The 25,171-nt window shown below is 44.4% G+C and overlaps 1 protein-coding gene across 1 annotated transcript in view; it reads right to left on the bottom strand.

The window, feature by feature from the left end:
• The window catches only part of NCF1 (neutrophil cytosolic factor 1), a 50,811-nt gene that overhangs the window by 15,970 nt on the left and 9,670 nt on the right, over window positions 1-25,171 (bottom strand). Inside the window, exons 4-7 of the mRNA XM_073574876.1 lie at window positions 23,743-23,908; window positions 17,879-17,937; window positions 15,346-15,468; window positions 13,328-13,435 (exon numbers count right to left, since the gene is read on the bottom strand). Of these exons, the coding sequence (XP_073430977.1) occupies window positions 13,328-13,435; window positions 15,346-15,468; window positions 17,879-17,937; window positions 23,743-23,908 (456 nt within the window). The remainder of the gene's footprint in view (window positions 1-13,327; window positions 13,436-15,345; window positions 15,469-17,878; window positions 17,938-23,742; window positions 23,909-25,171) is intronic.

Here is a 25,171-nt window from a genome sequence, read left to right as displayed (position 1 = left end):
CACAAGGGGGCCAGGATGTGGGATATTATTACCATAGGGGCTAATTAAGGGATATTATTACTGCAGTGATGTATTTATTTTATTTTTTGAGGATCCGTCCTTTCCTCAACTCTCAATCTACTAAAATGTTTGTGCATGCCCTCATCATCTGCCTCGACTACTGCAGCATCCTTTTCTGTGGCCTCCATGCTAACACCCTCGCACCTCTCCAGTCCATCCTTAACTCTGCTGCCTAACTAATTCATCTCTCTCCTCACTACTCCTCTGCTTCTCCCCTCTGTAAATCTCTTCACTGGCTCCCGTTCCCGCAGCGGATCCATTTTAAATTACTAATACTGACCTACAAGGCCATCTATAACCTGTCTCCGCCATATATCTCTGAACTAATCTGATACCTTCCCTCACATAATCTCCGGTCATCCCAAGACCTCCTTCTCTCCTCGACACTTATTCGCTCCTCACCCTACCGCTTCCAAGATTTCTTCCGAATATCCCACATCCTCTGGAATTCTGTGCCCCAACATGTCCGACTATCAACCACATTCAGATCCTTCAGACGGAACCTTAAAACCCACTTCTTCAGGGAAGCTTACAGCCTGCAATGATCCCGCTGCCTCCTCACCACTACCGGAGCTACCGCCTCACCATCACCAGAGCTGCTGCAACCCCTTAACCTACTGTCTCCTTCACCATCCTGTAGGATCTATGCCCGCAAGGGCAGGGTCCACTCCCCTCTGTATCAGTCTGTGATTGTTAGTTTGTTTACTGTAAGTGATATCTGTAATTTGTATGTTACCCATGCTCATGTGCAGCACCATGGAATCAATGGTGCTATGTAAATAAATAATAATAATAAATACTGTTTTAAATAGGTGGGCAGTCCTGTTACTGTGCAGAGCAACACTGTTGTCTTTTTTCCTTCATCTGGTGTAGTTTAGAATTTGGGAAAAAATAAGTAATGTGTTCTGCAAGCGGTGTTCTAGATAACTGTGTTATTTCCTGCAGACACGAGCCCTGGCTGGAAGTGATGGCGGTCTGTGCTCAATGAAGATTAAAAGCGAAGATGAATTGCTTCACCTAGAAACGTCACTAGTGAGTCAGTGTGTTACCTGTACACTGACATTATACACTGTATACTATATACAGCGGTCCTGTGTACAATGTCACCAGTGATCACTGTATTACCTTTACATTATACACTATATACAGAGCTCCTGTGTATAATATCACCAGTGATCACTGTATTACCTGTACACAGACACTGCATACTAAGTACAGATCTCCTGTGTATAATGGCACTTATGGTGACATTAGTATTGTGTTTTTTTATTGCTGATCAGTATTGTAGTATTCAGTCACTATCTGGTGGTAATATGTTGTCGGGCCATGGTGTAGCGGTATTTGTTCCTTGTATGTCCTATTATTTGGTCACTATTTGGTGGTAATATGAGGTCTAGTCATGGTGTGGTGGTATTTGTTCCTTGTATGTGGTATTATTGGGTCACTTTGTGGTGGTATATGGTGTCTGGTCATGGTGCAATGGTATTTGTCCCCAGTGTGTGATATCATTGGTCATTTTAAAAATTGAAAAATAAATAAAAAATGTTTACCTAAATCTGCTACCTTGGATCTAATCCTTATAAACAAGGAGGAAATGGTTGAGGAGGTAAGAGTGGCTGGGACCCTAGGAAGTAGCAACCATGCTATTTTAGAATTTTGGATAACTAGATGAGGAAGACCTGTGAAGACTCAGACTTCAAGGTTAGATTTCAGAAAGGCAGATTTTAAGTGACTCAGAAAGAGAATCGGCTGGATATCCTTAAGGACAAAAATGTCCAGTAAGTATAGGAAATCTTGAAAAATGAGGTTCTCAAAGCATAATCGTTAACAATTCCAAAAAGAGGGAAGAATATAAAGCATTTAAGGAAACCAGGATGGATGAACACAGAACTAAGGCTAGGTTCACATTTGCATAGGGCAGAGCTGCGAAGGGCTGCGTAGTTCCTCCGTTATTCCACGCCCACTGCCGCACCTCTTCCATTCAGCTCCGCCTACATCAGCATGCATCTTGTGTACCTATCTTTAACATTGAAGTAAAAGAACAGAATAATCCAGCTCACCGCACTGCCTTGCTGGTAGGATCCAAATCCTGCGCACGGATTTGACTAGGCAGTCAATCAATAATAGAAAAAAGGGAAGAAAGTTCCAGCGCCAGGAATGGAAAATTAAAAATCCACTTTATTGTGCCAATGCATATTAAAATTCCAGCAGGTACAGCATATCAGTCGGATGACTGCAGAACAACGCGTTTCGACGCCAGGCCATGCGAATGTATGCGGATCATCTTTATTCTCATTTGCACAAGGAAAGCCAAACTTTTAAATTCCTATTTTGCATCTGTTTCCTCTCAGAAAGGAAATGTAACATTAACTGATCGTCACTGTCCTATTAAAGGAATAGAAGAATCCAGAATATCTATAAACAAAAAGATAGCGAGAAAACACATAGCTAACATAAATGAATTCAAGTCTCCAGGTCCAGATAAATTACACCCCAGAGTACTGAAGGAGATAGCAGAAAAAAAATTTTTAAACCACTCTCCATAATCTTTGAAAATTCTTGGAGAACAGGAGAAGTCCCAGAAGACTGGAGAAGAGCAAATGTTGGACCCAGGGAACTATGGGCCAGTGGGTTTGACTTTTATACCTGAAAAGGATCTTTGAACAAATTATTAAACAACAGGTATGTAAGTACCTGGAAAAGAATGCAGTGATTAACTAGGGTCAGCATGAGTTTGCAACTAATAAATCATGTCAGACTAACTTAATTCCCTTCTATGACAGAATCACTGAAATGCTGTAGATATAGCTTATCTTGACTTCAGCAAAGCATTTGACAAAGTATCTCACATCATCCTTATTAAAAAATGACTAAGTATGGAATGGACAAGGCAACTGTTAGGTGGATTCATAGCTGGCTTAGTGATCGGACCCAAAGAGTGGTTGTAAATGGCTGTACATCAAGTTGGAAGAATGTCTCAAGTGGGGTACCACAGGGTTCTGTCCTAGGCCCTGTATTGTTCAACATCTTTATCAATGATTTAGATGAAGGAATTGAGGGTACGCTGATTAAATTTGCTGATGACACAAAGCTAGGAGGGATAGCTAATACTAGAGAAGAGAGATAGAGAATTCAAAAAGATATAAATAAACTGGAGCAGTGGGCAGCAACTAACAATGGTTTTTAACAGGGAAAAATGCAAAGTACTACATCTAGGCAATAAAAATGAAAAAAGCTATATACAGAATGGGAGGAATAGGGCTGAGCAACAGCACATGTGAAAAAGACTTGGGTAAACTAATAGATCACAGACTGAACATGAGTCAACAGTGTGATGCAGCATCAAAAAAGGCAAAAACAATTCTAGGATGTATTAACAGAAGCATACAGTCTAGATCACGTGAAGTCGTTATTGACCTCTATTCCTCTTTGGTCACACCTCATCTGGAATACTGTGTCCAGTTTTGGGCACCACATTCTAAAAAAGACATCAACAAACTGGAGCAAGTTCAGAGAAGAGCGATCAGAATGGTGACCGGTCTGCAAACCATGTCCTATGAGGAACGGTTGCAGGATTTGGGAATGCAAAAGAGAAGACTGAGAGGAGACTTAATAGCTGTCTACAAATATCTCAAGGACTGTCACATTGTAGAAGGATCATCTTTATTCTCATTTGCACAAGGAAAGACTAGAAGTAATGGGATGAAACTGAATGGGAGGAGACACAGATTAGATATTAGAAAAAACTTTTTGACAGGATGATCAGTGAGTGGAACAGGCTGCCACGAGAGGTGGCGAGTTCTCCTTCAATAGAAGTCTTCAAGCAGAGGCTGGACACTGTCTGGGATGATTTAGTGAATCCTGCTTTCAGCAGGGGGTTGGACCAGATGACCTAGGAGGTCCCTTCCAACTCTGCCATTCTATGATTCTATCTATGTCAAGATCCAGATGAAAGAGCAAAATTTTGATTGTATACAGCCAAGTAATAGTGTCTGAAGGGATTGATCTCCACGGCATCACTGAGTTATACTATCTTGTCTCACAGGAATGACCCATGAACTATGACATCCTAATACACTACATTTTCAGATTTACACAAAAACAAGTTTAGAATTATTTTTTAAAGCTATAGTCACCTAAATGCTTAAACTTATAGAATGAGCGTCATTTTTGTTATGTAGTGCAGCATAGGCTATTATTAGTGAATATTGTATTTGTTTTGTGTATGTCTTGTGTATACCTGTTTTAGCTGAAGTTTAATTTATGGGTTGTTAGACATCTTGATTGTCACGTCGCTGTCAGACTCGGGGCCTGCTGTTCCGGCTTCAGCCACAAGGAGGTGCCGGACTGGAACGTCGCCGCCAGACTCAGGGCCTGCTGTTCTGGCCTCGGCCACTAGGAGGTGCCGGTCTGTCACGTCGCCGTCAGACTCGGGGCCTGCTCTTCCGGTCTTGGCCTCTAGGAGGCGCCGGACCGTCACTTCGCCGTCAGACTCGGGGATGGCTGTTCCGGCCTCGGCCACTCGGAGGCGCCGTGGTTCGCCCGTGGGTGATGGTGGTGACAGAGAAGGGGCTCCTGCGCAGGCATCTGGTGGGCGCAGGCTCTGCCCCTCTGTCAGTCATCAGGGGGTTACTGCATCACCATCTGGCCTAGTCCCGGGGGCGGTCCTAATGACATCATCAGTCCGGGAACCTGTGAGGGATGACCTGATCCCTCAAATACCTTGGGACTGGTCTTGCAAGCCGCCGAATATATTCTTGGTTCCCCTACATGCTACTGTGTGATTTGCTATAGTTAACTCTGACCTCAACCTGGATTCCTGACCATTCTATTGCCTGCCGTTTTTGTACCTCTGCCTCTCTCTCGATTTTTGATGCTGACCTTAGCTTAGATTCCTGACCCTTCTTCTGCCTGCTGATCTTGTACCTTTGCTGCCCTCCTGGTTTTTTACTGACCTTGGCCCGGACTTTAGACCCTTCTTTTGCCTGCTGATTTTGTACCTCTGCTGCCCGCCGGCCTCCCACTCCTGCCTTCGGACCACGATTACTGGTTTTAGTTTTAACCCCTTGGCGGCCGTCCTGCTCTGGTCCACTGCTCCTCTAGACAGCTACCCCCTGGGCCTTGCTACAATTCCAGATCCCTGTATAGGGGTTAAGGGTCTCGGGGTTACTCGGGGCGCTGTTCCTACTGCAGCCCAGACTTGCAGACAGTCATCACATTATAACAGGCCACAAAGACTGCCTTTTGTATGTATGCCCATCATATATAAAAGCAGTCTCCTGAACGTTATTTTTTTCCTTCTCCTGCCTGAGCTGATTTCTTGGCCTAACACCTGCTTCAGTGCACAGCCTGAAGGAACACTCCCATCTTCCTATACCAGCATGCTGCAGCCTGGAGACTTCAAGGGAAATGCTGGGCGTCAGAAATCCACATTCCTGGGACATCGGCCTCTGGGCAGCTCTGGTCATGCTGGCCCAGAGGCTCAGGTATTGCCCGCAAATGCGGCTAAAGTTTTGTTACCCGTCTCTCTCTCGTTTTATAAGAAATTTCTGTGTGTGAAGGCTTATATGGATTGTGGTTCTGTAGGCAACTTTATGTTTTTTTGCTTGCAAGGCATCTTGGTGTACCTCTGCTAAGGCTTAATGCCCCTGTTCAAACCACTGTGATTAATGGTACATCTATTATCCAGGGTGGAGACCAAATTAAAATTAAAACACCCTTTATACCATATGCATTCAGGGACAATGAGGATGTCTTTTCCATAGTGGAGTCTGAGAAATTACCTCCTCATAGAGAGTATGACTGCCCTATAGACTTGGTCCCAGGTTCCCGCCTCCCTAAGGGAAGAATATTTAATCTCTCTGGTCCAGAGCGTGTAGCCATGAATGACTACATAGCAGACATCCTACGAAAAGGCTTTATTAGACCATCCACTTCACCTGTAGGGGCTGGGTTTTTCTTTGTAGAAAAAAAAGATGGTGGACTCAGACCTTGCATTGATTATCGTGAGCTGAACGCTATTACTATAAAAAATCAGTATCCGCTTCCACTCATCTCTGATCTTTTTAATCAACTACTGGGAGCCCGTTGGTTTACTAAGTTTGATCTCCGGGGAGCTTACAATCTGGTCCACATAAGAGATGGAGATGAGTGGAAAACCGCGTTTAACAGACCCTTGGTCATTTTGAGTATCTTGTTATGCCGTTCGGGTTAAGTAACGCACCTGCCATGTTCCAAAACTTTGTGAATGATATCTTCAGGGATATCTGTGGGGTATATGTAGTGGTTTATTTAGATGACATCCTGATCTACTCTGCTGATGCTCTTACACACGAGCAACATGTCTGTTCTGTGCTCCAGAGACTCTGAGAACATTCTCTATTTGCCTAGCTGGAAAAGTGTGTTTTTATGGCTGAGGAGGTACAATTTTTGGGGTACATGATTTCTGCTAAGGGGTTCCGCATGGATCCTGCCAAGATCCGACCCATTAGAGAATGGGTGCAACCCAAAACTCTAAAAGCGCTGCAGCGATTCTTAGGGTTTAAAATTACTACCGTAAATTTATCAAAGGCTTCTCTGAGATTGCCAAACCGCTCACGGATTTGACCCGGAAGGGGGCAGACATGGTTAATTGGAAGCCTGAGGCACTAAAGGCATTTTCTGTTTTAAAGGATTGTTTTTCTGCCAACCCGATATTAATCCAGCCTGATCTAGACCGCCCCTTTGTGGTAGAGGTCGATGCCTCTGAGGTTGGAGTAGGAGCATTGCTTTCCCAAGGCACTGCCTCCCTCACTCAACTCCGTCCATGTGCCTTCTTTTCCCGAAAATTCTCTTCTACTGAGAAAAATTATGATATAGGGAATCGGGAATTGTTGGCCATAAAATGGGATTTCGAGGAATGGCGCCACTTCCTCGAAGGTGCTAAACACAAGATTACAGTGACCACAGATCACAAGAACCTGACCTACTTGGAGTCAGCTAAACGACTGAATCCTAGGAAGGCTAGGTGGGCTTTGTTCTTCTCAAGGTTTAACTTTGTGATCACGTTTCGTCCAGGGACTAAAAATGTAAGGGCTGATGCCCTCTCTCGAAGTTTCTGCCCCTCACAGGCCGAGGACTTGGAACCAGTTCCAATACTGGCCAATGGGATCGTTGTGTCGGCAGTGTCTCTGGACCTTCTGGAGGAGATCCGTAGGTCCTCAGAACCAGCCCCTGACACGACGCCCCCCCAGAAATTGTTCGTTCCAGCCCCGTTTCGTCTACAAGTTCTGAAGGAGTCGCATGACTCTGTCCTGGCAGGCCATCCTGGTGTCAATAATACCGCCAGACTAGTGACTAGGAATTTTTGGTGGCCGACGGTAGTTAAGGACTGTAAAGATTACGTAATAGCTTGCGAAATCTGTGCTCGCGCCAAGTCCCCCCATAATCGGCCTGCCAGCTGGCTCCAGTCCTTGCCCGCCCCAGAGAGTCCATAGACCCTCATCTCCATGGACTTCATTACGGACCTACCGCCCTCAGAAGGGAAGACATGTATCTGGGTGGTGGTGGACAGATTCAGTAAGCAGTGCCATTTTGTTCCCCTTTCTGGACTACCTAATTCAGAAACTTTGAGTAAGCTGTTCATTATTCACATAATACGACTGCATGGCGCTCTGGTGAATATCGTGTCCGACCGAGGTACCCAGTTCGTTTCTAAATTCTGGAGGGCATTCTGCAAACGCATTGGCGTTGAATTATCCTTCTCCTCTGCTTACCACCCTGAGACCAATGGTCAAACTAAGCGCACCAACCAGGCCCTAGAGCAGTATCTCCGCTGCTATGTCTCAGAACATCAGTCCGATTGGGTGGAACATCTCCCGTTAGCCGAATTCGCCCTAAATAACCAATACCAGGAATCCATCAAAACCACCCCGTTCTTCTGCAATCATGGTTTGCACCCACGTTTTGGTTCATTTTCGGCCAAGATGTTGGAGCTCCCGGGGGTAGAGAAATCCATACATCACTTAAGGACAATCTGGTTGGAGGTGAACACAAACTTGAAAGAGTCCCAGGTCAGGCAGGCTTCGGCCGCAAATAGACGGCGGTCCAAAGGGCCACACCTAGGAGTTGGGGACAAAGTTTGGCTGTCTACCAAGAACATTAAGCTTAAGGTGCCATCTGCCAAACTGGGTCCCAGGTTTATTGGTCCCTATGAGATATTAGAGGTAATTAACCCGGTAGCCTTTCGTTTCAAGCTCCCTCAGTCTTTTAAAATACCCAATGTTTTCCACAAATCCCTCCTCAAGATATACCGCTCCCCAATTCATCCCATCCAGTCCCCTCCTCCTCCAGTTTTGGTCAAGGGTGCCTTAGAGTACGAAGTCCAGGGTGTCCTTGATTCCCATTTGGTGAGAGGGTCCGTGCAATATTTGGTGCATTGGAAGGGCTACGGTCCAGAGGAGAGGTCGTGGGTCCCCGCTAGTGACATCCATGCCATGGGGTTAATTAGAAGGTTTCACCTCCTTCACCCTGACAAACCGGGTTTTGAGGGTCCGGAGGCCCCTCTTGGAGGGGGGGTACTGTCACATCACTGTCAGACTCAGGGCCTGCTGTTCTGGCTTCAGACACTAGGAGGCGCCGGACTGGCACATCGCCGCCAGACTCGGGGCCTGCTGTTCCGGCCTCGGCCACTGGGAGGCGCCGTGGTTCGCCCGTGGGTGATGGTGGTGACAGAGAAGGGGCTCCTGCGCAGGCATCTGGTGGGCGCAGGCTCCGCCCCTCTGTCAGTCATCAGGGGGTTACTGCATCACCATCTGGCCTAGTCCTGGGGGCGGTCCTAATTACATCATCAGTCCGGGAACCTGTGAGGGATGACCTGATCCCTCAAATACCTTGTGACTGGTCTTGCAAGCCGCCGGATATATTCTTGGTTCCCCTACGTGCTACTGTGTGATTTGCTATAGTTAACTCTGACCTCAACCTGGATTTCTGACCATTCTATTACCTGCTGTTTTTGTACCTCTGCCTCTCTCCCGATTTTTGACGCTGACCTTAGCTTGGATTCCTGACCCTTCTTCTGCCTGCTGATTTTGTACCTTTGCTGCCCTCCTGGTTTTTTACTGACCTTGGCCCGGACTTTAGACCCTTCTTTTGCCTGCTGATTTTGTACCTCTGCTGCCCGCCGGCCTCCCACTCCTGCCTTCGGACCACGATTACGGGTTTTAGTTTTAACCCCTTGGTGGCCGTCCTGCTCTGGTCCACTGCTTCTTTAGACAGCTACCCCCTGGGCCTTGCTACAATTCCAGATCATTGTATAGGGGTTAAGGGTCTCGGGGTTACTCGGGGCACTGTTCCTACTGCAGCCCAGATTCGCAGACGGTCGTCACATTGATTACGTCTTCTCCTATGATATGGTTCTCCTAATGCAGACTACATTTCCCATGCTGCCCCTGCATTTGCAGTGGAGTCTCATCACATTGCTTTTGCTTCTGTCTAGTGGCAGCCAGTGATAGATCGGTGACATAGAGCTTCTACCCCCTGATATCTAATGCATAGTCTCAGTGTATCCTATGTGATGTATACAGCAGAGTCTCAGAAAATATTGTATCCTATGTGATGTTTACTGCATAGTCTCAGTGTATTCTATGTGATGTATTCAGCAGAGTCTCATGTATCTTATATGAAGTTTACATCAGAATTTCAGTGTATCCTATGTGATGTATATAGCAAATCCCAGTGTATCCTATGTGATGTATACAGTAGAGTCTCAGTGTATCCTATGTGATGTATACAGCAGAGTCTCAGCATATATCCTATGTGATTTTACTGAATATTCTCAATGTATTCTATGTGATGTATTCAGCCGAGTCTCACTGTATCCTATATGAAATATACATCAGAATTTCAGTGTATTCTATGTGATGTATATAGAAAGTGAAGTCTCAAAGTATCCTATGTGATGTAAACAGTAGTGCCTCAGTGTATCCTATGAGATGTATATAACAAAGTCCCTGGGTATCCTATGTGATGTGTACAGTAGAGTATCCTTGTAGTCTATGTGATGTTTACATTAGAATTTCAGTGTATCCTATGTGATGTATACAATAAATTCTCAAGGTTTCCTATGTGATGTATACAGCAGATTCAGTGTATCTTATGTGATGCATATGGCAGGGTCTCAGTGTGTCCTGGGTGATGGAGTCTCATGCTGCAATCTCAGTGTATTCAGATATATTTTCATCCTACAAAGTCTCAGTGTATCCTGTGTGATGCTACTTCATTCTGAATCTCAGTGTATCCTATTTCATAGATCTTCATACTGCAGATTGTATCACTGTATCCTATGTGATGTAGCTTCATATTGTAGTCAGCGTATCCTATGTGATGCAACTGTTTAAGAGAGAGGCATGTGTCAGGGACAAACATGCTCTCTCTCCTCTCTATAAAACTGGTACTCTTTTGAGTATTGCAAATTTCAAGTGCATAGAATATCACGTGCGCTAACGTGAATGTTGTAATATAGGGTTGAGCGACTTTGGTCGGATCGGGTTTCATGAAACAAAATTTGTTTCAGATTAAACTGGTCCGACTAAGGCAAAAAAATTCGGAGTTTCGTCCGAAACCCGACCCTAATGCAAGTCAATGGGGAATAAAAGTCGGCATTGAGTGGAGGAATAATTTTTATACAATGTTTTAAATACTGCTGTTGTGGATGACTCAAATGTACTTTAATAAAATTGTAATCTGTTAATGTATTAAGTATAGGGAATGTATAAGGATAGGAAATTAGGACATAGGTATAGGAATAGGATAAAGAGGTAGATATTGATAGGAATGGGATAGTGCAGTTTTGGGCACAATAGATTCAGAATTAAGTTTAGACCATCAGGCATAGGATAGGTCTCAGTTTATATTAGATATAGGAAGTGTGTTTGTAGTTTAGCATACAGATTAGATGGTTGGGACCAGCCCAACAGGGGAAGGAGAAAGGTCAAACAAAAAGGATCAGATTAGTTAGTTAGTGTGAGAGTTCAGTGTTTGTAAGAAGAAAAGCAAAGTTCAAGTGCAGTGGGCTGTAGGCACGAGAAGTACCTATTGTTCAGGCATGGGATCCTGTGGAACTCCCTGCGGACATTCCTGAAATGTCCGGAGCCTCGGGCTTGAATCAGTGGCTATGGAGAGCGCTGACATTACTTCCATAATGTGAAAGTTGGAAGAGAAAATGCATGAAAGGGACATGACAGATCCTGTGAGTACTGCAGAGCCTATCAGAAAATCCCTGGGGCTGAATGGTCTAATAAGCATAGGGATAAAACAAGCTGAAAGAATGGAGAATATGAACATCTACTGTGTCAGGAACCTTGGTACTGGAAATAAAGGCTGTGCCAATACTGCATAATGCCATCTACTGTGCTATTTTTAAGTAAAGTTGGACTGTTTAAGCAGAACCGGGTGTCGTCTGCTTTATGTGCGAGTGTTCCTGAATCCGAAAACAAGGAGATAGCTGAGACCTGCTGCTTAACTATGAGTGTAATACAGCAGACACACAGCACATGGGAATCGTGACACCGTTTATTTATAGGATGGCTGTGGGAACACAGCAGCCACTCCCTCATGACTACCGCCCTGCGGCCCCTTACACAGCTTCATATTACAATTCTGAATCCTGTGTGATGCAGCTTCATACTGCATAGTCTCAGGGTATCCTATGTGATGCAATTGAAGTCAGAGTCTACTCAGGAAATCATGTAGCGAACAGTGACAGATAGGAGATAACATGGATGTACTGTCTATAATGAAGGGAAGAGGAAATGTTTAGCTGGAATGAAATAAATTGCACTACTGAAATATGATTCCCTGACTTTGATGCAAGCTCAAACGCTCAGTCCGCATCTTTCCCTTAACATAATGACTGGTTTAATCAGTCATCTTGTGCCTTTAGCAGCCACAAGTGGAACAGTGCTCCACCAGCAGCTGTTAAACAGGAAAAAAGGAGATTGACGGCACTGCAGGAATAAAGAAAAATGTATATATATATTTTATTGTGGCAAATTAAGCCATATTAAAATCAAGTTGCCTGATTTTTCCTGATACCACTATGCTAACTAGCTTGGACGTGCAATCCACATGTGAATTGGCTCGTCTAATTTGGATTCATCTCGTGGCAGCTCCAAGACCTCCCTCCATGCAGCTGTTAAACAGTTAAATCCTGCTGTCAATCACTGGCAGCGGGATTTAACATATGCCAGCCAGAAGTGCGTCATTCATCCCACACTGTCACGTGATCATGGGGCACCGATGGGTTGTAATGGCAGTCAGAGGTCTGCTGAAGACCCCAGTGCCTGTCATTACGATATTCCTTTACATGGTGGCCGTGGGCCGGCGTTCATAAGAAATTGTGATTTTCTGCTATACATAGCAGTGCTTCAGCAATGCTATGTAAAGCACAAACAATCAGATGACCGCAGCTTCAAGTCTCCTACTATTAAATAAAGTAAAAAGTTTTTACAAATATGAAAAAAAACACACAAGTTCAAATCATCCCAATATTGCGCCTTTGAAAATAAAGCAATTAAAAAGGTGCATGTTTGGTTTCCCTGTCTTCAGAATCACCCGATCGATCAAAATATAAAATAAATGAATCCAACCATTAAACAGCGTAACAAGAAAAAAATCGAAACCCCAGAATTAAGTTTTTTTGACCATTGTAACATTGCAATAAAATGCAATGAGAGGCGATTAAAACATCATATCTACCCCAAAAGGGTATCAATAAAAACATCAGCTCAGGTTCTAAAAAAATGAACTCTTCCCCATATCCCAAAAAATGAAAACCTTACTGTTCTCGGAAAATGCCGACAAAAGCAAAAAAAAGTTCATGCAAATTTCCACATTTTTTTCACCACTTAAAGAAAAAAAAAAAATATGCATGTTTGGTGTCTGCATGCTCATCCTTACCTATAGAATCATATTGCCAGGTCAGTTTTACCATAAAGTAAACATAAACAACCCAAAAAACAATTGTGGAATGCACTTTTCTTGCAATTTCACCGTACTTGGATTTGTTTCCCCATTTTCCAGTACACTATATGGTAAAATCAATGGTGTCATTCAAAAGTACAACTCGTCCCGCATAAAAACAGGCCTTTAGACGGCTATATTGACGGAAATATAAGAAAGTTATGGTTCTTGGAAGAAGGGGAAGAAAAAAGCCCCCGGGGATGAAAGGCTTAAAATGGACTTAGTTTTTTTTCTAGTTTATGCCATTGTTTATAAAATGCTGTTTCACCTTCATAGTTCGGCTCTTGTTCTTCAGACTCATCAGGGCTATCAAGTGGTTCAAGATAAGCAGCTGGAACCCATCCTCGCTTGTTATTCATTTGACAGAACCACCAACCTGTTATTGAGGAAATATTATCAAAAAATATCAATTTGGTAAAATCATGATGGTGCATACAATATTGTGTTCCATTCGGTTAGCTGTACATAAGCCTATGACACCATTTATAAACTATATTGGGTATATACTGTTCTTTACAACATACTGTAAGTGTCCTTATTCTGTCACAAAATTAAACGCCTAAAGAGTAATATATTTATATACTAGCTGAAGAGCCCGGCGATGCCCAGGCATAGTAACTAACTACGGTTAGTTATAACAAATTATAATGATTATATCTATATATATATAAAGCTGATTGTAGAGCCCGCCCACTCCGCATGGCCACATTCACTATAATATCCCACATCATTCCGTCAGCCAGAGCCACCGGACTACTAATATCCCACATCATCCAGTCAGCCAGAGCCACCGGACTGCTAACCCTAATATCCCATATCAGCCCGTCAGCCAATAGCCACCGGACTACAAATATCCCACATCATCCCATCAAAGCCACCGGACTACTACCCCTAATATCCCACTTCATCCCATCAGCCAGAGCCACCGGACTACTAATATCCCACATCATCCCATCAAAGCAACAGGACTACTACCCCTAATATCCTACATCATCCCGTCTGCCAGAGCCACCGGACTACTACCCCTAATATCCCACATCATCCCGTCAGCCAGAGCCACCGGACTACTACCTCCAATATCCCACATCATCCCGTGAGCCTGTGGTCAGAACCAGAGCGCTGAGTGGAACGGTCCTAACTTCCATACCGGGGATTCCTTTAAGAGAGGCCTGGCGTCAGAACCAAATTGCTGGATGGATTTGCTGATTGGATTTGACCTGACTTCCATACCAATGATCCCTTTAATAGAAGCCTGGGGTGAGAATCAGAGCACTGAGGGATTTACCTTAACTTCCATACCGAAGATCCCTTTAAAAGAGGCCTGGGTTCAGAACCAAAGCGCAGAGTGGATTTGCACTCACTTCCATACCGGGGATCCCTTTAAGAGAGGCTTGGGGTCAGAATCAGAGCGCTGAGGGATTTGCCCTAACTTCCATACCGGAGATCCCTTTAAGAGAGGCCTGGGGTCAGTACCAAAGCGCAGAGTGGAATTGCCCTCACTTCCGTACCGGGGATCCCTTTAAGAGGGGCCTGGGGTCAGAACCAGAGTGCTTAGTGGAATTGTCCTAACTTCCATACCAATGATCCCTTTAAGAGACCCACCCTGGGGTCAGAACCACAGCGCTGAGTGGAACGGTCCTAACTTCCATACCAATGATCCCTTTAAGAGAGGCCTGGGGTCAAACCAAAACACTGGATGGATTTGTCCTAACTTCCATACCCGAGGATCCCTTTAAGAAGGAAGATGTGCCTATGGGATGGAGGATGTGTGATGGGTATATGGGCACGGGAAGGGGTGATTCATTTCTGTTATGTGCTCTCTGCTCCTTTCTGGGGGGCAGACAATGGCTGGGAGCTTATGTTCCCAGGGATGCTAGATTTCTCCCACCCAGTCACTGTCTGCTGAGGTGTTGTTGTGGAGTGAGAAAACTGTTGCTCATAGCAACCAGTCACAGCTCAGCTTCTTTTAAACAGCTCTGGTGAAATGAAAGATGCTTTGTGATTGGTTGGTGACACACACATTCAATTTTATATATATAGATAATACATTTAGAGAAATATATTTTGCACTAGGTCAAAAACTCATGTGGATCTGTGTGTTATGAGCACAGAGATTATGTTCCTCCATTTCTCCCCAAGCTCATTGGCATCATCTAATTATGTGATTATGTATCTGTATTATGCGGGATATATCACTTTAAATCTTGTTCTTGTGCAAAATTGTATAAGCTATTGTAAGGGGAACCGTACCTCTTCAATTATTAATTTATTTCATTATAAAATTACCATTCTCCTTTTTCTCCACCACATCGACAACATCACCAGCATTTACAGACAGTTCACTCTTGGAATTCTTTTCATAGTCTGCAATGGCTCGATATGTTTGCAGAATAATAGGTCCAGTTATGTCTACGACAATAGTTCAAATTCTTTTATTAATTATAAAACCAAAATATACATTTTTTTATGTTTTCTGTGAAATAATGTCATGGGGAAAGTAATTTTGAAATACTTCTTTACCTGCATTTATGTAATTTTTTTTTTTACTATTGTAAATCGTATGTCCAGTGTTGCTGAACTTCTTGTCTTCTGACAAAAGTTAATATGTAAAAGCAGAAGACTCAGACAGGAAATTGGGCAGTACTGCTGACGAGGCAACTTCTAAATGTGGAAACCTCGCTTGCAAAGGAGGTGCTATACAGTTATTGCAGGCAACGCTTTCATCATTGTATGGTTCAACTGCAATGCGAGAAACTTGCGCGAGTCTCTCGCCTCAATACTCGGTATTGCCGCTGGTACTTGGGACCGTAGTGTTCAGCTGCATAGACATACATGCAGCCGCACACTCCGGTTCTGAGTGCCGGCGACAGTGCCAGGTATTGAGGTGCAAGATTCTCGCATTGCAGTTGCAAGTGTGACACCGGTCAAAGGCTACGTTCCCACAATGAGTTTTTGGTGTTCTTTTTTATCCTGCGAACTTTCGAATGAAAAGCAAGTAACCTATTTAACCCCTTAAGGACCAGGGGTATTTCCATTTTTGCATTTCCATTTTTTGCTCCCCTTCTTCCCAGAGCCATAATTTTGTTATTTTTCCGTCAATATGGCCATGTGAAAGCTTTTTTTTTTGTGGGATGAGTTCCATTTTTTAACAGCACCATTGATTTTACCATATCGTGTACTGGAAAACAGGAAAAGTGTGGTAAAATTGCAAAAAAATGAAGTGCAATTCCACAATTGTTTTTTTTTTTTTTTTTTACAATGTTCACAAAATGCTAAAACTGACCAGCGGCTATAATTCTCCAGGTCATTATGATTTTGTAGATACAAAACACGTATAGGTTCTTTTTTTATTTAAGTGGTGAAAAAAAAATCCAAAGTTTGTAAAAAAAAAAAAACTTTCGCCATTTTCCTAGACCCATAGCGTCTCTATTATTCGGGGCCTTTTGTTGGTTGAGGTCTTATTTTTCGAGCGCCAATCTTATGTTTTTATTGATTCCATTTTGGTTTAGATACAATCTGTTATTCCATTTTACTGCAATGTTGCAGCGACCAATAAAATGTAATTCTGGCGTTTTGATTTTTTTTCTCATTACGCCGTTTACTGATCAGATTAATTTTTTTTTACATATTGATAGATTGGGCAATTTTGAACTCCGCGATACCAATTATGTGTATTTTTTTTTTAATTGTTTTATTTTGAATGGGGCGAATGCGGGGGGGGGTGATTTGAACTTTTATATTTTTTAAATATTTTTAAAAACTTTTTTTTACTTGCTTCAATAGTCTCTATGGGAGACTAGAAGCTGCGATCATTTGATCGCTTGTGCAGTGTGTAACAGAAATGCTCACTTGCTATGAGCGCCGATCGCTGGGTGGTGCTCATAGTGATTCGGCAATGAGAACCACAGGGGTCTCCTGCAGACCCCAGGTTTTCATGCCAACCCATCGGTGACCCAGTCATGTAACACGGGTGCTGATGGTCGGGATTACTGACGAGCGTCCTGCTCGTCCATGTTAAATGCCGCTGTCAGAGACTGACAGCAGAATTTAACATGTTAACTGCCACAGGTGGATAGCGATTCCAGCTGCTGGAAAAGGTGTGGGCTCATCGTCGGAGCCCACACCAAACAAGGGGAGGCGTCCAATGTCGGATATATCCGGAACTGGACGTTAAGGCTATGTGCACACGCTGAGGATTGATCTGCGGATTTTTCCGCCCGGATTTGGTGAAATCCGCAGGACAAAAGTCCTACAGTTTATCTGCGGATTAGCCTGTGGTTTTGCCCTGCGGTTTCACACCTCATAAAGATAAGGTGTGAAACCGCTGCGGATTCCGCACAAACAATTGACATGCTGCGGATTGTAATCCGCGGAAAAATCCACAGCATTTGCACAGCGGTTTTTGTTTTGCATAGGCTAACATGGTACTGTACACCGCTGCGGAAACCGCTGCGGGTCCGCAGGGCCAAATCCACTGCGGATCCGCAGCAGAATCCGCTACGTGTGCACATAGCCTAAGGGGTTAACTTAATGGGTGCAGAAATGGTGCAGATAATCTGCAACATCAACAACTCACCAAAAGCTCAATGTGGGAACGTAGTAACCTTGAGAATGTGCCCGGAGATGAAAAGTCCAGGAACGCTGGAGGTGTACAGTTGTGCAGATAGAAAAACACCAAACAAATCTTTAGCACAACCCACAGGATTTATGCAACACTGGACAGTCTATGTATAAAATATAGTTTAAAACCATGGAGTGAAAAAAATATATGTTGTGTGTCTCATTTTATTTAATGTTTATGAAATATCTTATTTCCTACCGGACACATTTTTCTTCGTGTCATCTGTCTTCAACAAAAAGGTTTCAGGCTTACGACCACTGACAATAAAGAAAATATGAACATATATTGAAATTTTACATAAAAATTGATACATATATGAAATATATAGCTGTCTCTCTTCATACTAAATATTAGGCTACGTTCAAGCGCAGAGTTTTTTTCTGGTGCGGATTACATGTGTGATTTGTCTACAGTACATAAGTTAGTTTGAGGCTATGTGCACACAGTGCGGATTCTGCTGCATATACGCAGCGGATTTGGCCCTGCAGATTCGCAGCAGAACTGCATGTGATGTACAGTAGCATTAAGGCTATGGGCCCACGTAGCGTTTTAAAACACACAATGAAAACCGGACTGCTTCCCAGAAATCGTGCGTTTTTTTCACCGCGATTCTGTTCGCGATTTTGCCGTGATTTTCTCACGCACTTTCCAAGCGATTTGAAGCATCGCTTGGAAAGTGATTGACAGGTTGGTCACACTCGTCAAACATAGTGTTTGACGAGTGTGACCAGGTTTTTACTATTGAGGCAGCCTATGCAGCATCAATAGTAAAAGATAAAATGTTAAAAATGATAAAAAAAATAAAAAATCGGGGTATATTTACCTTCCGACGTCCCGCGCTGCCATCCCGGGCCTCAGCGTTCCCAGCGATGCCTTGCGAGACCTGTGATTACGTTGGTCTCGCGTTACTATAGCGATCTCGCGAGACCGCTAGAGTCACGCGAGACTACGTCATGACAGGACCTTGCCGCAAGGCATTACTGGGAACGCTGAGGCCCGGGATGGCAGCGCGGGACGTCGGAAGGTAATTATACCCCGATTTTTTATTTTTTATTTTTTTTTACAGGGGTATGGTACCCAGGGCCTGGAGGACAGTCTCCTCTCCTCCACACCGTGGGTACCAACCGCACATGAGACGCTTAACTTCGCGCATGGTGGGCATAGCCACATGCGGGAAGTAAGCGATTCTCATGCATTCCTATGGGTGCGGAATCGTGGCAATTCTTTGCGATTCCGCACAAAAGAATGATCATGCTGCGATTTTTTCCGCGATGCGATTCCACCGCGGAAAAAAGCGCAGCATTAGCACAGCATGTGCGGAATGCCATAGGAATGCATGGGGGGCGTTCTGTACACGATTTTTAAATGTTTTTGCAGAGTTTTCGCGCCAAAAATCGCAGCAAAAACGCTTAAAAATCGCATCGTGGGCACACAGCCTAAAGTCTATGTGAAACAAAATCCGCTGTGCACATGCTGTGTTTTTTTCCGTGCGGATTTGGTGCAGAATGAAAAAAGCAGCATGCTACTTCTTTTGAGCACTTTTGCTGCCGTTTTCCACCTGCTCCATTCTAGAAATCCGCAGGTGGAAAACCGCACAAAACATGCAGTGAAACCGCACAAAAAAAACTCTAAATCCGCAGGAAAAATGCAAGTCATTTGACCTGCAGATTTAGTAAATTCTGTGCAGAAAATTCCTACACAGAATACGCACCATGTGCACATAGCCCAGTCACCAAAAATGCAGCAAAAAACGCTGAAAGATTTGTCATGCTGCAGAATTAAAAATGCTACAGTTCCTCAGACAATCCCACCTGTTTACCGGGGCTATCTTCCAATTGATTTCTGGGGAGAAGTAAATATCACCCTCTTCACTTTGCTCATGTACTATGTAACGCACCTGTAATACCTCTCAACGAGATATTTCGAGACTGCTCTATCCCTCCAAGAGCCGACTATGACTATAGACCAGACATGGGCAAAGTGTGCCCCTCAGACCACATCTGGCCCTCTGGCTGTCTCAGTCCGGCCCGCAGACCGAGACAGCCATGGGGCTGCAAACCTGAACACCGTGCCTGCCTGCCGGCTCCCGCCCGCCAGCTGTCTCCCACAGTCAGCGTTGGTGGAGGAGGGGCTTCCAGCCACTTCCTCCGCCAATCAGCATGTGAAACAGCTGATGCAATGACATCATGTCATTGCGTCAACTGTGTACTGCTGGAGAGTCAGAAGCAGGGCGACTGGGAACGGGACCAAGGTGAGTATGTGGTATTTTTTTATTTTTTCATGGGTGTGAACATGGGGATTCTATGGGGGTGAGAGCATATGGGGATTCTATGGAGGTGACGTGCAGCACATGGGGATTCTATGGGGTGACGTGCAGCACATGGGGATTCTATGGGGGTGACGTGCAGCACATGGGGATTCTATGGGGGTGACGTGCAGCACATGGGGATTCTATGGGGGTGACGTGCAGCACATGGGGATTCTATGGGGGTGACATGCAGCACATGGGGAGGCTATGGGAAGGCTGTCTACTGTCATGCAGTATATGGGAAGGCAGTGTGGGGCTCATGCAGTATATAGGGAAGCCGTGTGGGGCTCATGCAATATATGAGGAGGCTGTGTGGGGCTCAATCAGTATATGGGGAGGCTGTGGGGGCCTCATTCAGTATCTGGGAGGCTGTGTGGGGCCTCATTCAGTATGTGGCGAGACTGTAGGGCTCATGCTGTATATAAGAAGGCTGTGTGGGGCTCATGCAGTATATGGGGAGGCTGTGTTGGACGTCATGCAGTATATGGGGAAATGGGCTCATGCAGTACATGGGAAGGCTGTGTGGGGCTCATGCAGTACATAAGAAGGCTGTGCGGAGATCATGCAGTATATGGGGAGGCTGTGTGGGGCCTCATGCAGTATATGGGGAAACTGGGGCTCATGCAGTACATGGGGAGGCTGTGTGGGGCTCATGCTGTACATGGGGAGGCTATGTGGGGCTCATGCTGTATATAGGGAGGCTGTGTTGGGCGTCATGCAGTATATGGGGAAATGGGCTCATGCAGTACATGGGAAGGCTGTGTGGGGCTCATGCAGTACATAAGAAGGCTGTGTGGAGATCATGCAGTATATGGGGAGGCTGTGTGGGGCCTCATGCAGTATATGGGGAAACTGGGGCTCATGCAGTACATGTGGAGGCTTTGTGGGGCTCATTGCGTACATGGGGAGGCTATGTGGGGCTCATGCCATATATAGGGAGGCAGTGTGGGACTCATGCCATATATAGGCAGACAGTGTGGGGCTCGTGCTGTATATGGGGAGGCTGTGTGGGGCTCATGCCGTAATTAGGGAGGCTGTGTGGGGCTCATGCCGTATATATGGAGGCTGTGTGGGGCTCATGCCCGTATATAGGTAGGCTGTGTGGAGCTCATGCCCGTATATAGGGAGGTTGTGTGGGGCTCATGCCGCATATGGCGGAGGCTGTGTGGGGCTCATGCCGCATAGAGGGGAGGCTGTGTGGGGCTCATGCCGCATATGTAGTAGGCTGTGTGATGCTCATGCTGTATATAAGGGGCTGTGGGGGGGGGTTAAAGATATATAGGGGGTGTCAGCATACTTAATTCTGCTCAATATTAAGTGATACAATTAATATTAATAAATTAATATTGAGTAGCATTAATTTCAAGCTCTTGGTTCGGCCCTCCACAACAGTCATGGTCTCTTATGTGACCCCTCGAGAAAATTAATTGCCCACCCCTGCTATAGACAATTGCAACATTTCTATTCCCATGTTGAAAAAGATAGATGGCTCAATAGGGATCTTACAAAGTTTGAAAATCTGTGCCTGTCGTTGTCTCCACCCTTGCACTCCATCTCCTCTATATATATAATTGCCTTAAATTGTCCGTCATCCACTTCCGTCTGGATGTCCCCGAATCCCACAATCCACCGCGCCGGAAGTACGCCGACCGCCATATTGGAATACCCAAGTGATGGGTATTCCAATATGGCACCTACTGGTGGTACCAGGCCCTTCCACAGTACCACCAGCGGATCACCGCCAGACCCCCCTCCGCCGCTGCTGGACCCGCCGCCGGACCCACCGCTGCCTGCCCACCCACCTCCGTCACAGCTGGCAAGAAAGATCGTGGCTTGCGGCCTGTGCTGGAGATGGTGTGCGGGCGCCCTCTGGTGGCGCCACACCCCATCTCCAGCACAGGCCGCAAGCCGCGGTCTTTCCTGACGGCTGGCCACCACCAGAACCCCCCCTCCACTGGACCCACTACCGGACCTCCCCTCCGAACCCGCCGCTGCTTTCCCACCATGTACATACATACACACAAACCCACGCTGCCGGACCAGCTGCTGCCTGCCCACCATGTATATACACACAAACATACACACACATACTCACATACACACACACGTACGCACATACACACGTAAGCACATATATACACACACATGTACTCACATCTCCAGCACAGGCCGCAAACCACCCTCTTTCTTGCTGGCTTTGACTGCACGGAGGTGGGTAGGCAGGCAGCTGTGGGACACACACACACACACACACATGTACTCACACACACACTCCACACACACACACACACACTTCCCTCCCGATGCGATAGCATCGGGCACACCTCTAGTTGCTCTATAAACACCTAATAGCCCATACTACAACTGTTAGACTACCCTATTGCGATGAATGGGAAAGAGGACTCGGCAAATCTTTTGAAGACTCACAATGGGCTAAATGTTTTCAATTTGCTCACAAAACGTCAATTGCAACCAAAGCTCAAGAGACCTCCTTTAAGATCATCTCCAGATGGTACTGGGTTCCCATATTACTTCATAAGTTGTTTCCCACTGTATCAGATAGATGCTGGAGATGTGTGTCATTGTCCCCTCTTCCACTCCACATTTGGTGGAGCTGTCCCATAATAAGAGGTTTCTGGACTCGGATAATTCAGACTATTAAAAAAATAACTAGTCTCTCTGTGCCTGACTCTCCTGAATCTCTTTTGCTCTTTATGATCCCAACTAGTTTCACCAGATACAAAAGGTCTTTAATAAGCTACCTTATACAGGCTGCTAAGAATATCATTCCTCGTCACTGGAAAAGTACTTCACCTACTCTGGAGGAGTGGACTGGTTCTGTGAAATAGCCCTTCCAAATAGGATAGAACATTTGATTGCCCAATCCCCCACTGACTGTGATAGATAGGCCGGGATCACACTACCGTGCGTGATGCGAGAAACGAGTCTCTCGCATCCACACCCGGCACTGCTGCCGGCACTCAGGACTGGAGCTGCGGCTGCATGTATTTCTATGCAGCCGCAGCTCAGGTCCTGAGTGCTGGCGGTAGCGCCGGGTGTTGATTCGAGAGACTCATGTGAGTTTCTCGCATCACACACAGTAGTGTGATCCCGGCCATACTGTGAGACTTGGAGAGAATGGATTGAATTCCAGGAATCCGATGCCTACCATCTTACATCAAACTGATGTGACCCACCCTTTTCTCCGATGCGTTTCTTATTATTAGCAACTTCATAATTGTAATACTGATTGCCTAAAATGTTCCCTTCCCTCCTTTTTCTTCCTATAACTTGATGTTTTATTGTACATTATACTTATATTCTATGATATATTGATGCTGATATTGTCCTAGTTAATTCTTTTTTTTTTGTTGTATTTTTGTGATTGGAAATTATTTAACCTTTCAATAAAAATTGAATTTTGAAAAAAAAAATGCTGCAGTTCTTAAATTCAGTCAGAAAAAAAAAAGCACATAAGATTTCTGAAATCTCACAGCTATTGCCGAAACTGTAAAATGCAGATTTATTTTTAGCAGTAAAAAAATGGTGTGTGAACATCGCTTTATTATGCTTTAATTCATATAGTAAATAAAAAAAACATTTTATAAAAAAGGCAAATTATTGCTGTAAACAGCAAATAAATATTGTTTTGGGAAGCTATCAAACAAGTAAGAGAGCATTTATTTTGGCAAATGCTATCACATAGCAATGAATAATGAGAATTCTTGTGGTTCCTTAGTGTATAAATACTTACTTGGGGCTTGCTGTGGGATTCACATCATCAGGTCTGACCTTGAAAAAGGTGAGAACATGAGGGCAACGAGATATTTTAGGTGGGAGATTGAGTAGAGATGAGCAATAATCCGCCAGCGTAACTTGTCGGTTCTCTGTGGACCTCAGGCCATCAAACCATTTTGGTGCTGACAATAAATATTTTGATCAAATGTTAGATGTCATGGTCCAGTTAATACTCCCCAACATGAGTTAGTCATACTAAGAACTAGGCCACATGCACACGTTGAATATTTGGTGAGTTTTTTACCTCTGTATTTATAACCCAAACCAGATGTGGTGACGTGTTTCTATTATGCTTTTCCTCTGACCGTTCCACTCCTGGTTTTGGCTTACAGATACTGAGGTAAAATACTGACCGTGTGAATGTGGCCTTAGAGATTTACTGGGCTCAAGAAAAGTAACAGCTTGTTATATTTTTGTCTGTTACTGGCTTACTTTAGCACTCTGGAAACTCCTTTCCATCTCTCTGTCAGAGTTTTAGAGATAGAAATATGACAGATGGTTTAGGTAAATGTTTCAGTTCTCGTTTTTGCACTTACTATGTAAATGTATCTAGAGTTGAAATACAGGGTTTAAGTAAATGGAGGAACTAGAATATGTGAAAGTACACAGATTAAAGGCATTTCCCATCCAAAGAAGTGATGGCATCACTATATGGTAAGTGGGAGCTCCGATAAAATACTGCATACCCTTTGAAAGAGAAGCTGTCATGTCAAAATTGGTATCTAAACTGCAGGAAGGATGTACTAGTATAGGAAAAGTTGATCAGATTGGTATGTATTTTTGTGGAAAGTTTTCGGTAAAACTTGCATTTTATTCATTGACATCCCTGGTGTTTGCATGCATATGAGTCCAGTGGGTGATCCTAGTCAGTGACTGACAGTCTTCCATTTCTGCTGTGCATGCAGAGATGGTTGTCAGTCACTCCGTAGGACCGTCCACTGGACTCATATGTATACAAACATTAGGGATTTTAATGAATAAAATAAAGATTATACTGAATCTTTTCCAGAAAATCTATATATCTTTCTGCTCAGCTTTTCCTTCCCCATACCATGCTGTCCACAGATCAGATTGTGTGTACAACATGGGAGGTTCCCTTCAGGTGTTCCTGGATGTCTGACTGAGCAGTGAATTGCAGTCGGCTTCATTCACTTGACACCAGATTTAACATTTGTCACCTGTAACCTGTGTACATTAATGATCAATAACATTTTCAGCAACAGACAGTATAACTGGGAAATCCCCCAAAAACTTGATCAGCCAACAAGGTTGCCAACTGTCAAGAAATTCCAGGACAGTTCGTAAAATATGGTACTTTTTGCCCTGTCTGTAAAAGAAATTTAAGGCATCAACTGTCAGGGATTTATTTGTTTATCCCACTTGTG

The sequence above is a fragment of the Dendrobates tinctorius genome, unplaced genomic scaffold (genome assembly GCF_039654945.1).
Source record: "Dendrobates tinctorius isolate UK_male_01 unplaced genomic scaffold, ASM3965494v1 ptg000007l, whole genome shotgun sequence".
NCBI lineage: Eukaryota > Metazoa > Chordata > Amphibia > Anura > Dendrobatidae > Dendrobates > Dendrobates tinctorius.
This window is presented reverse-complemented; position numbering and strand designations above follow the sequence as displayed.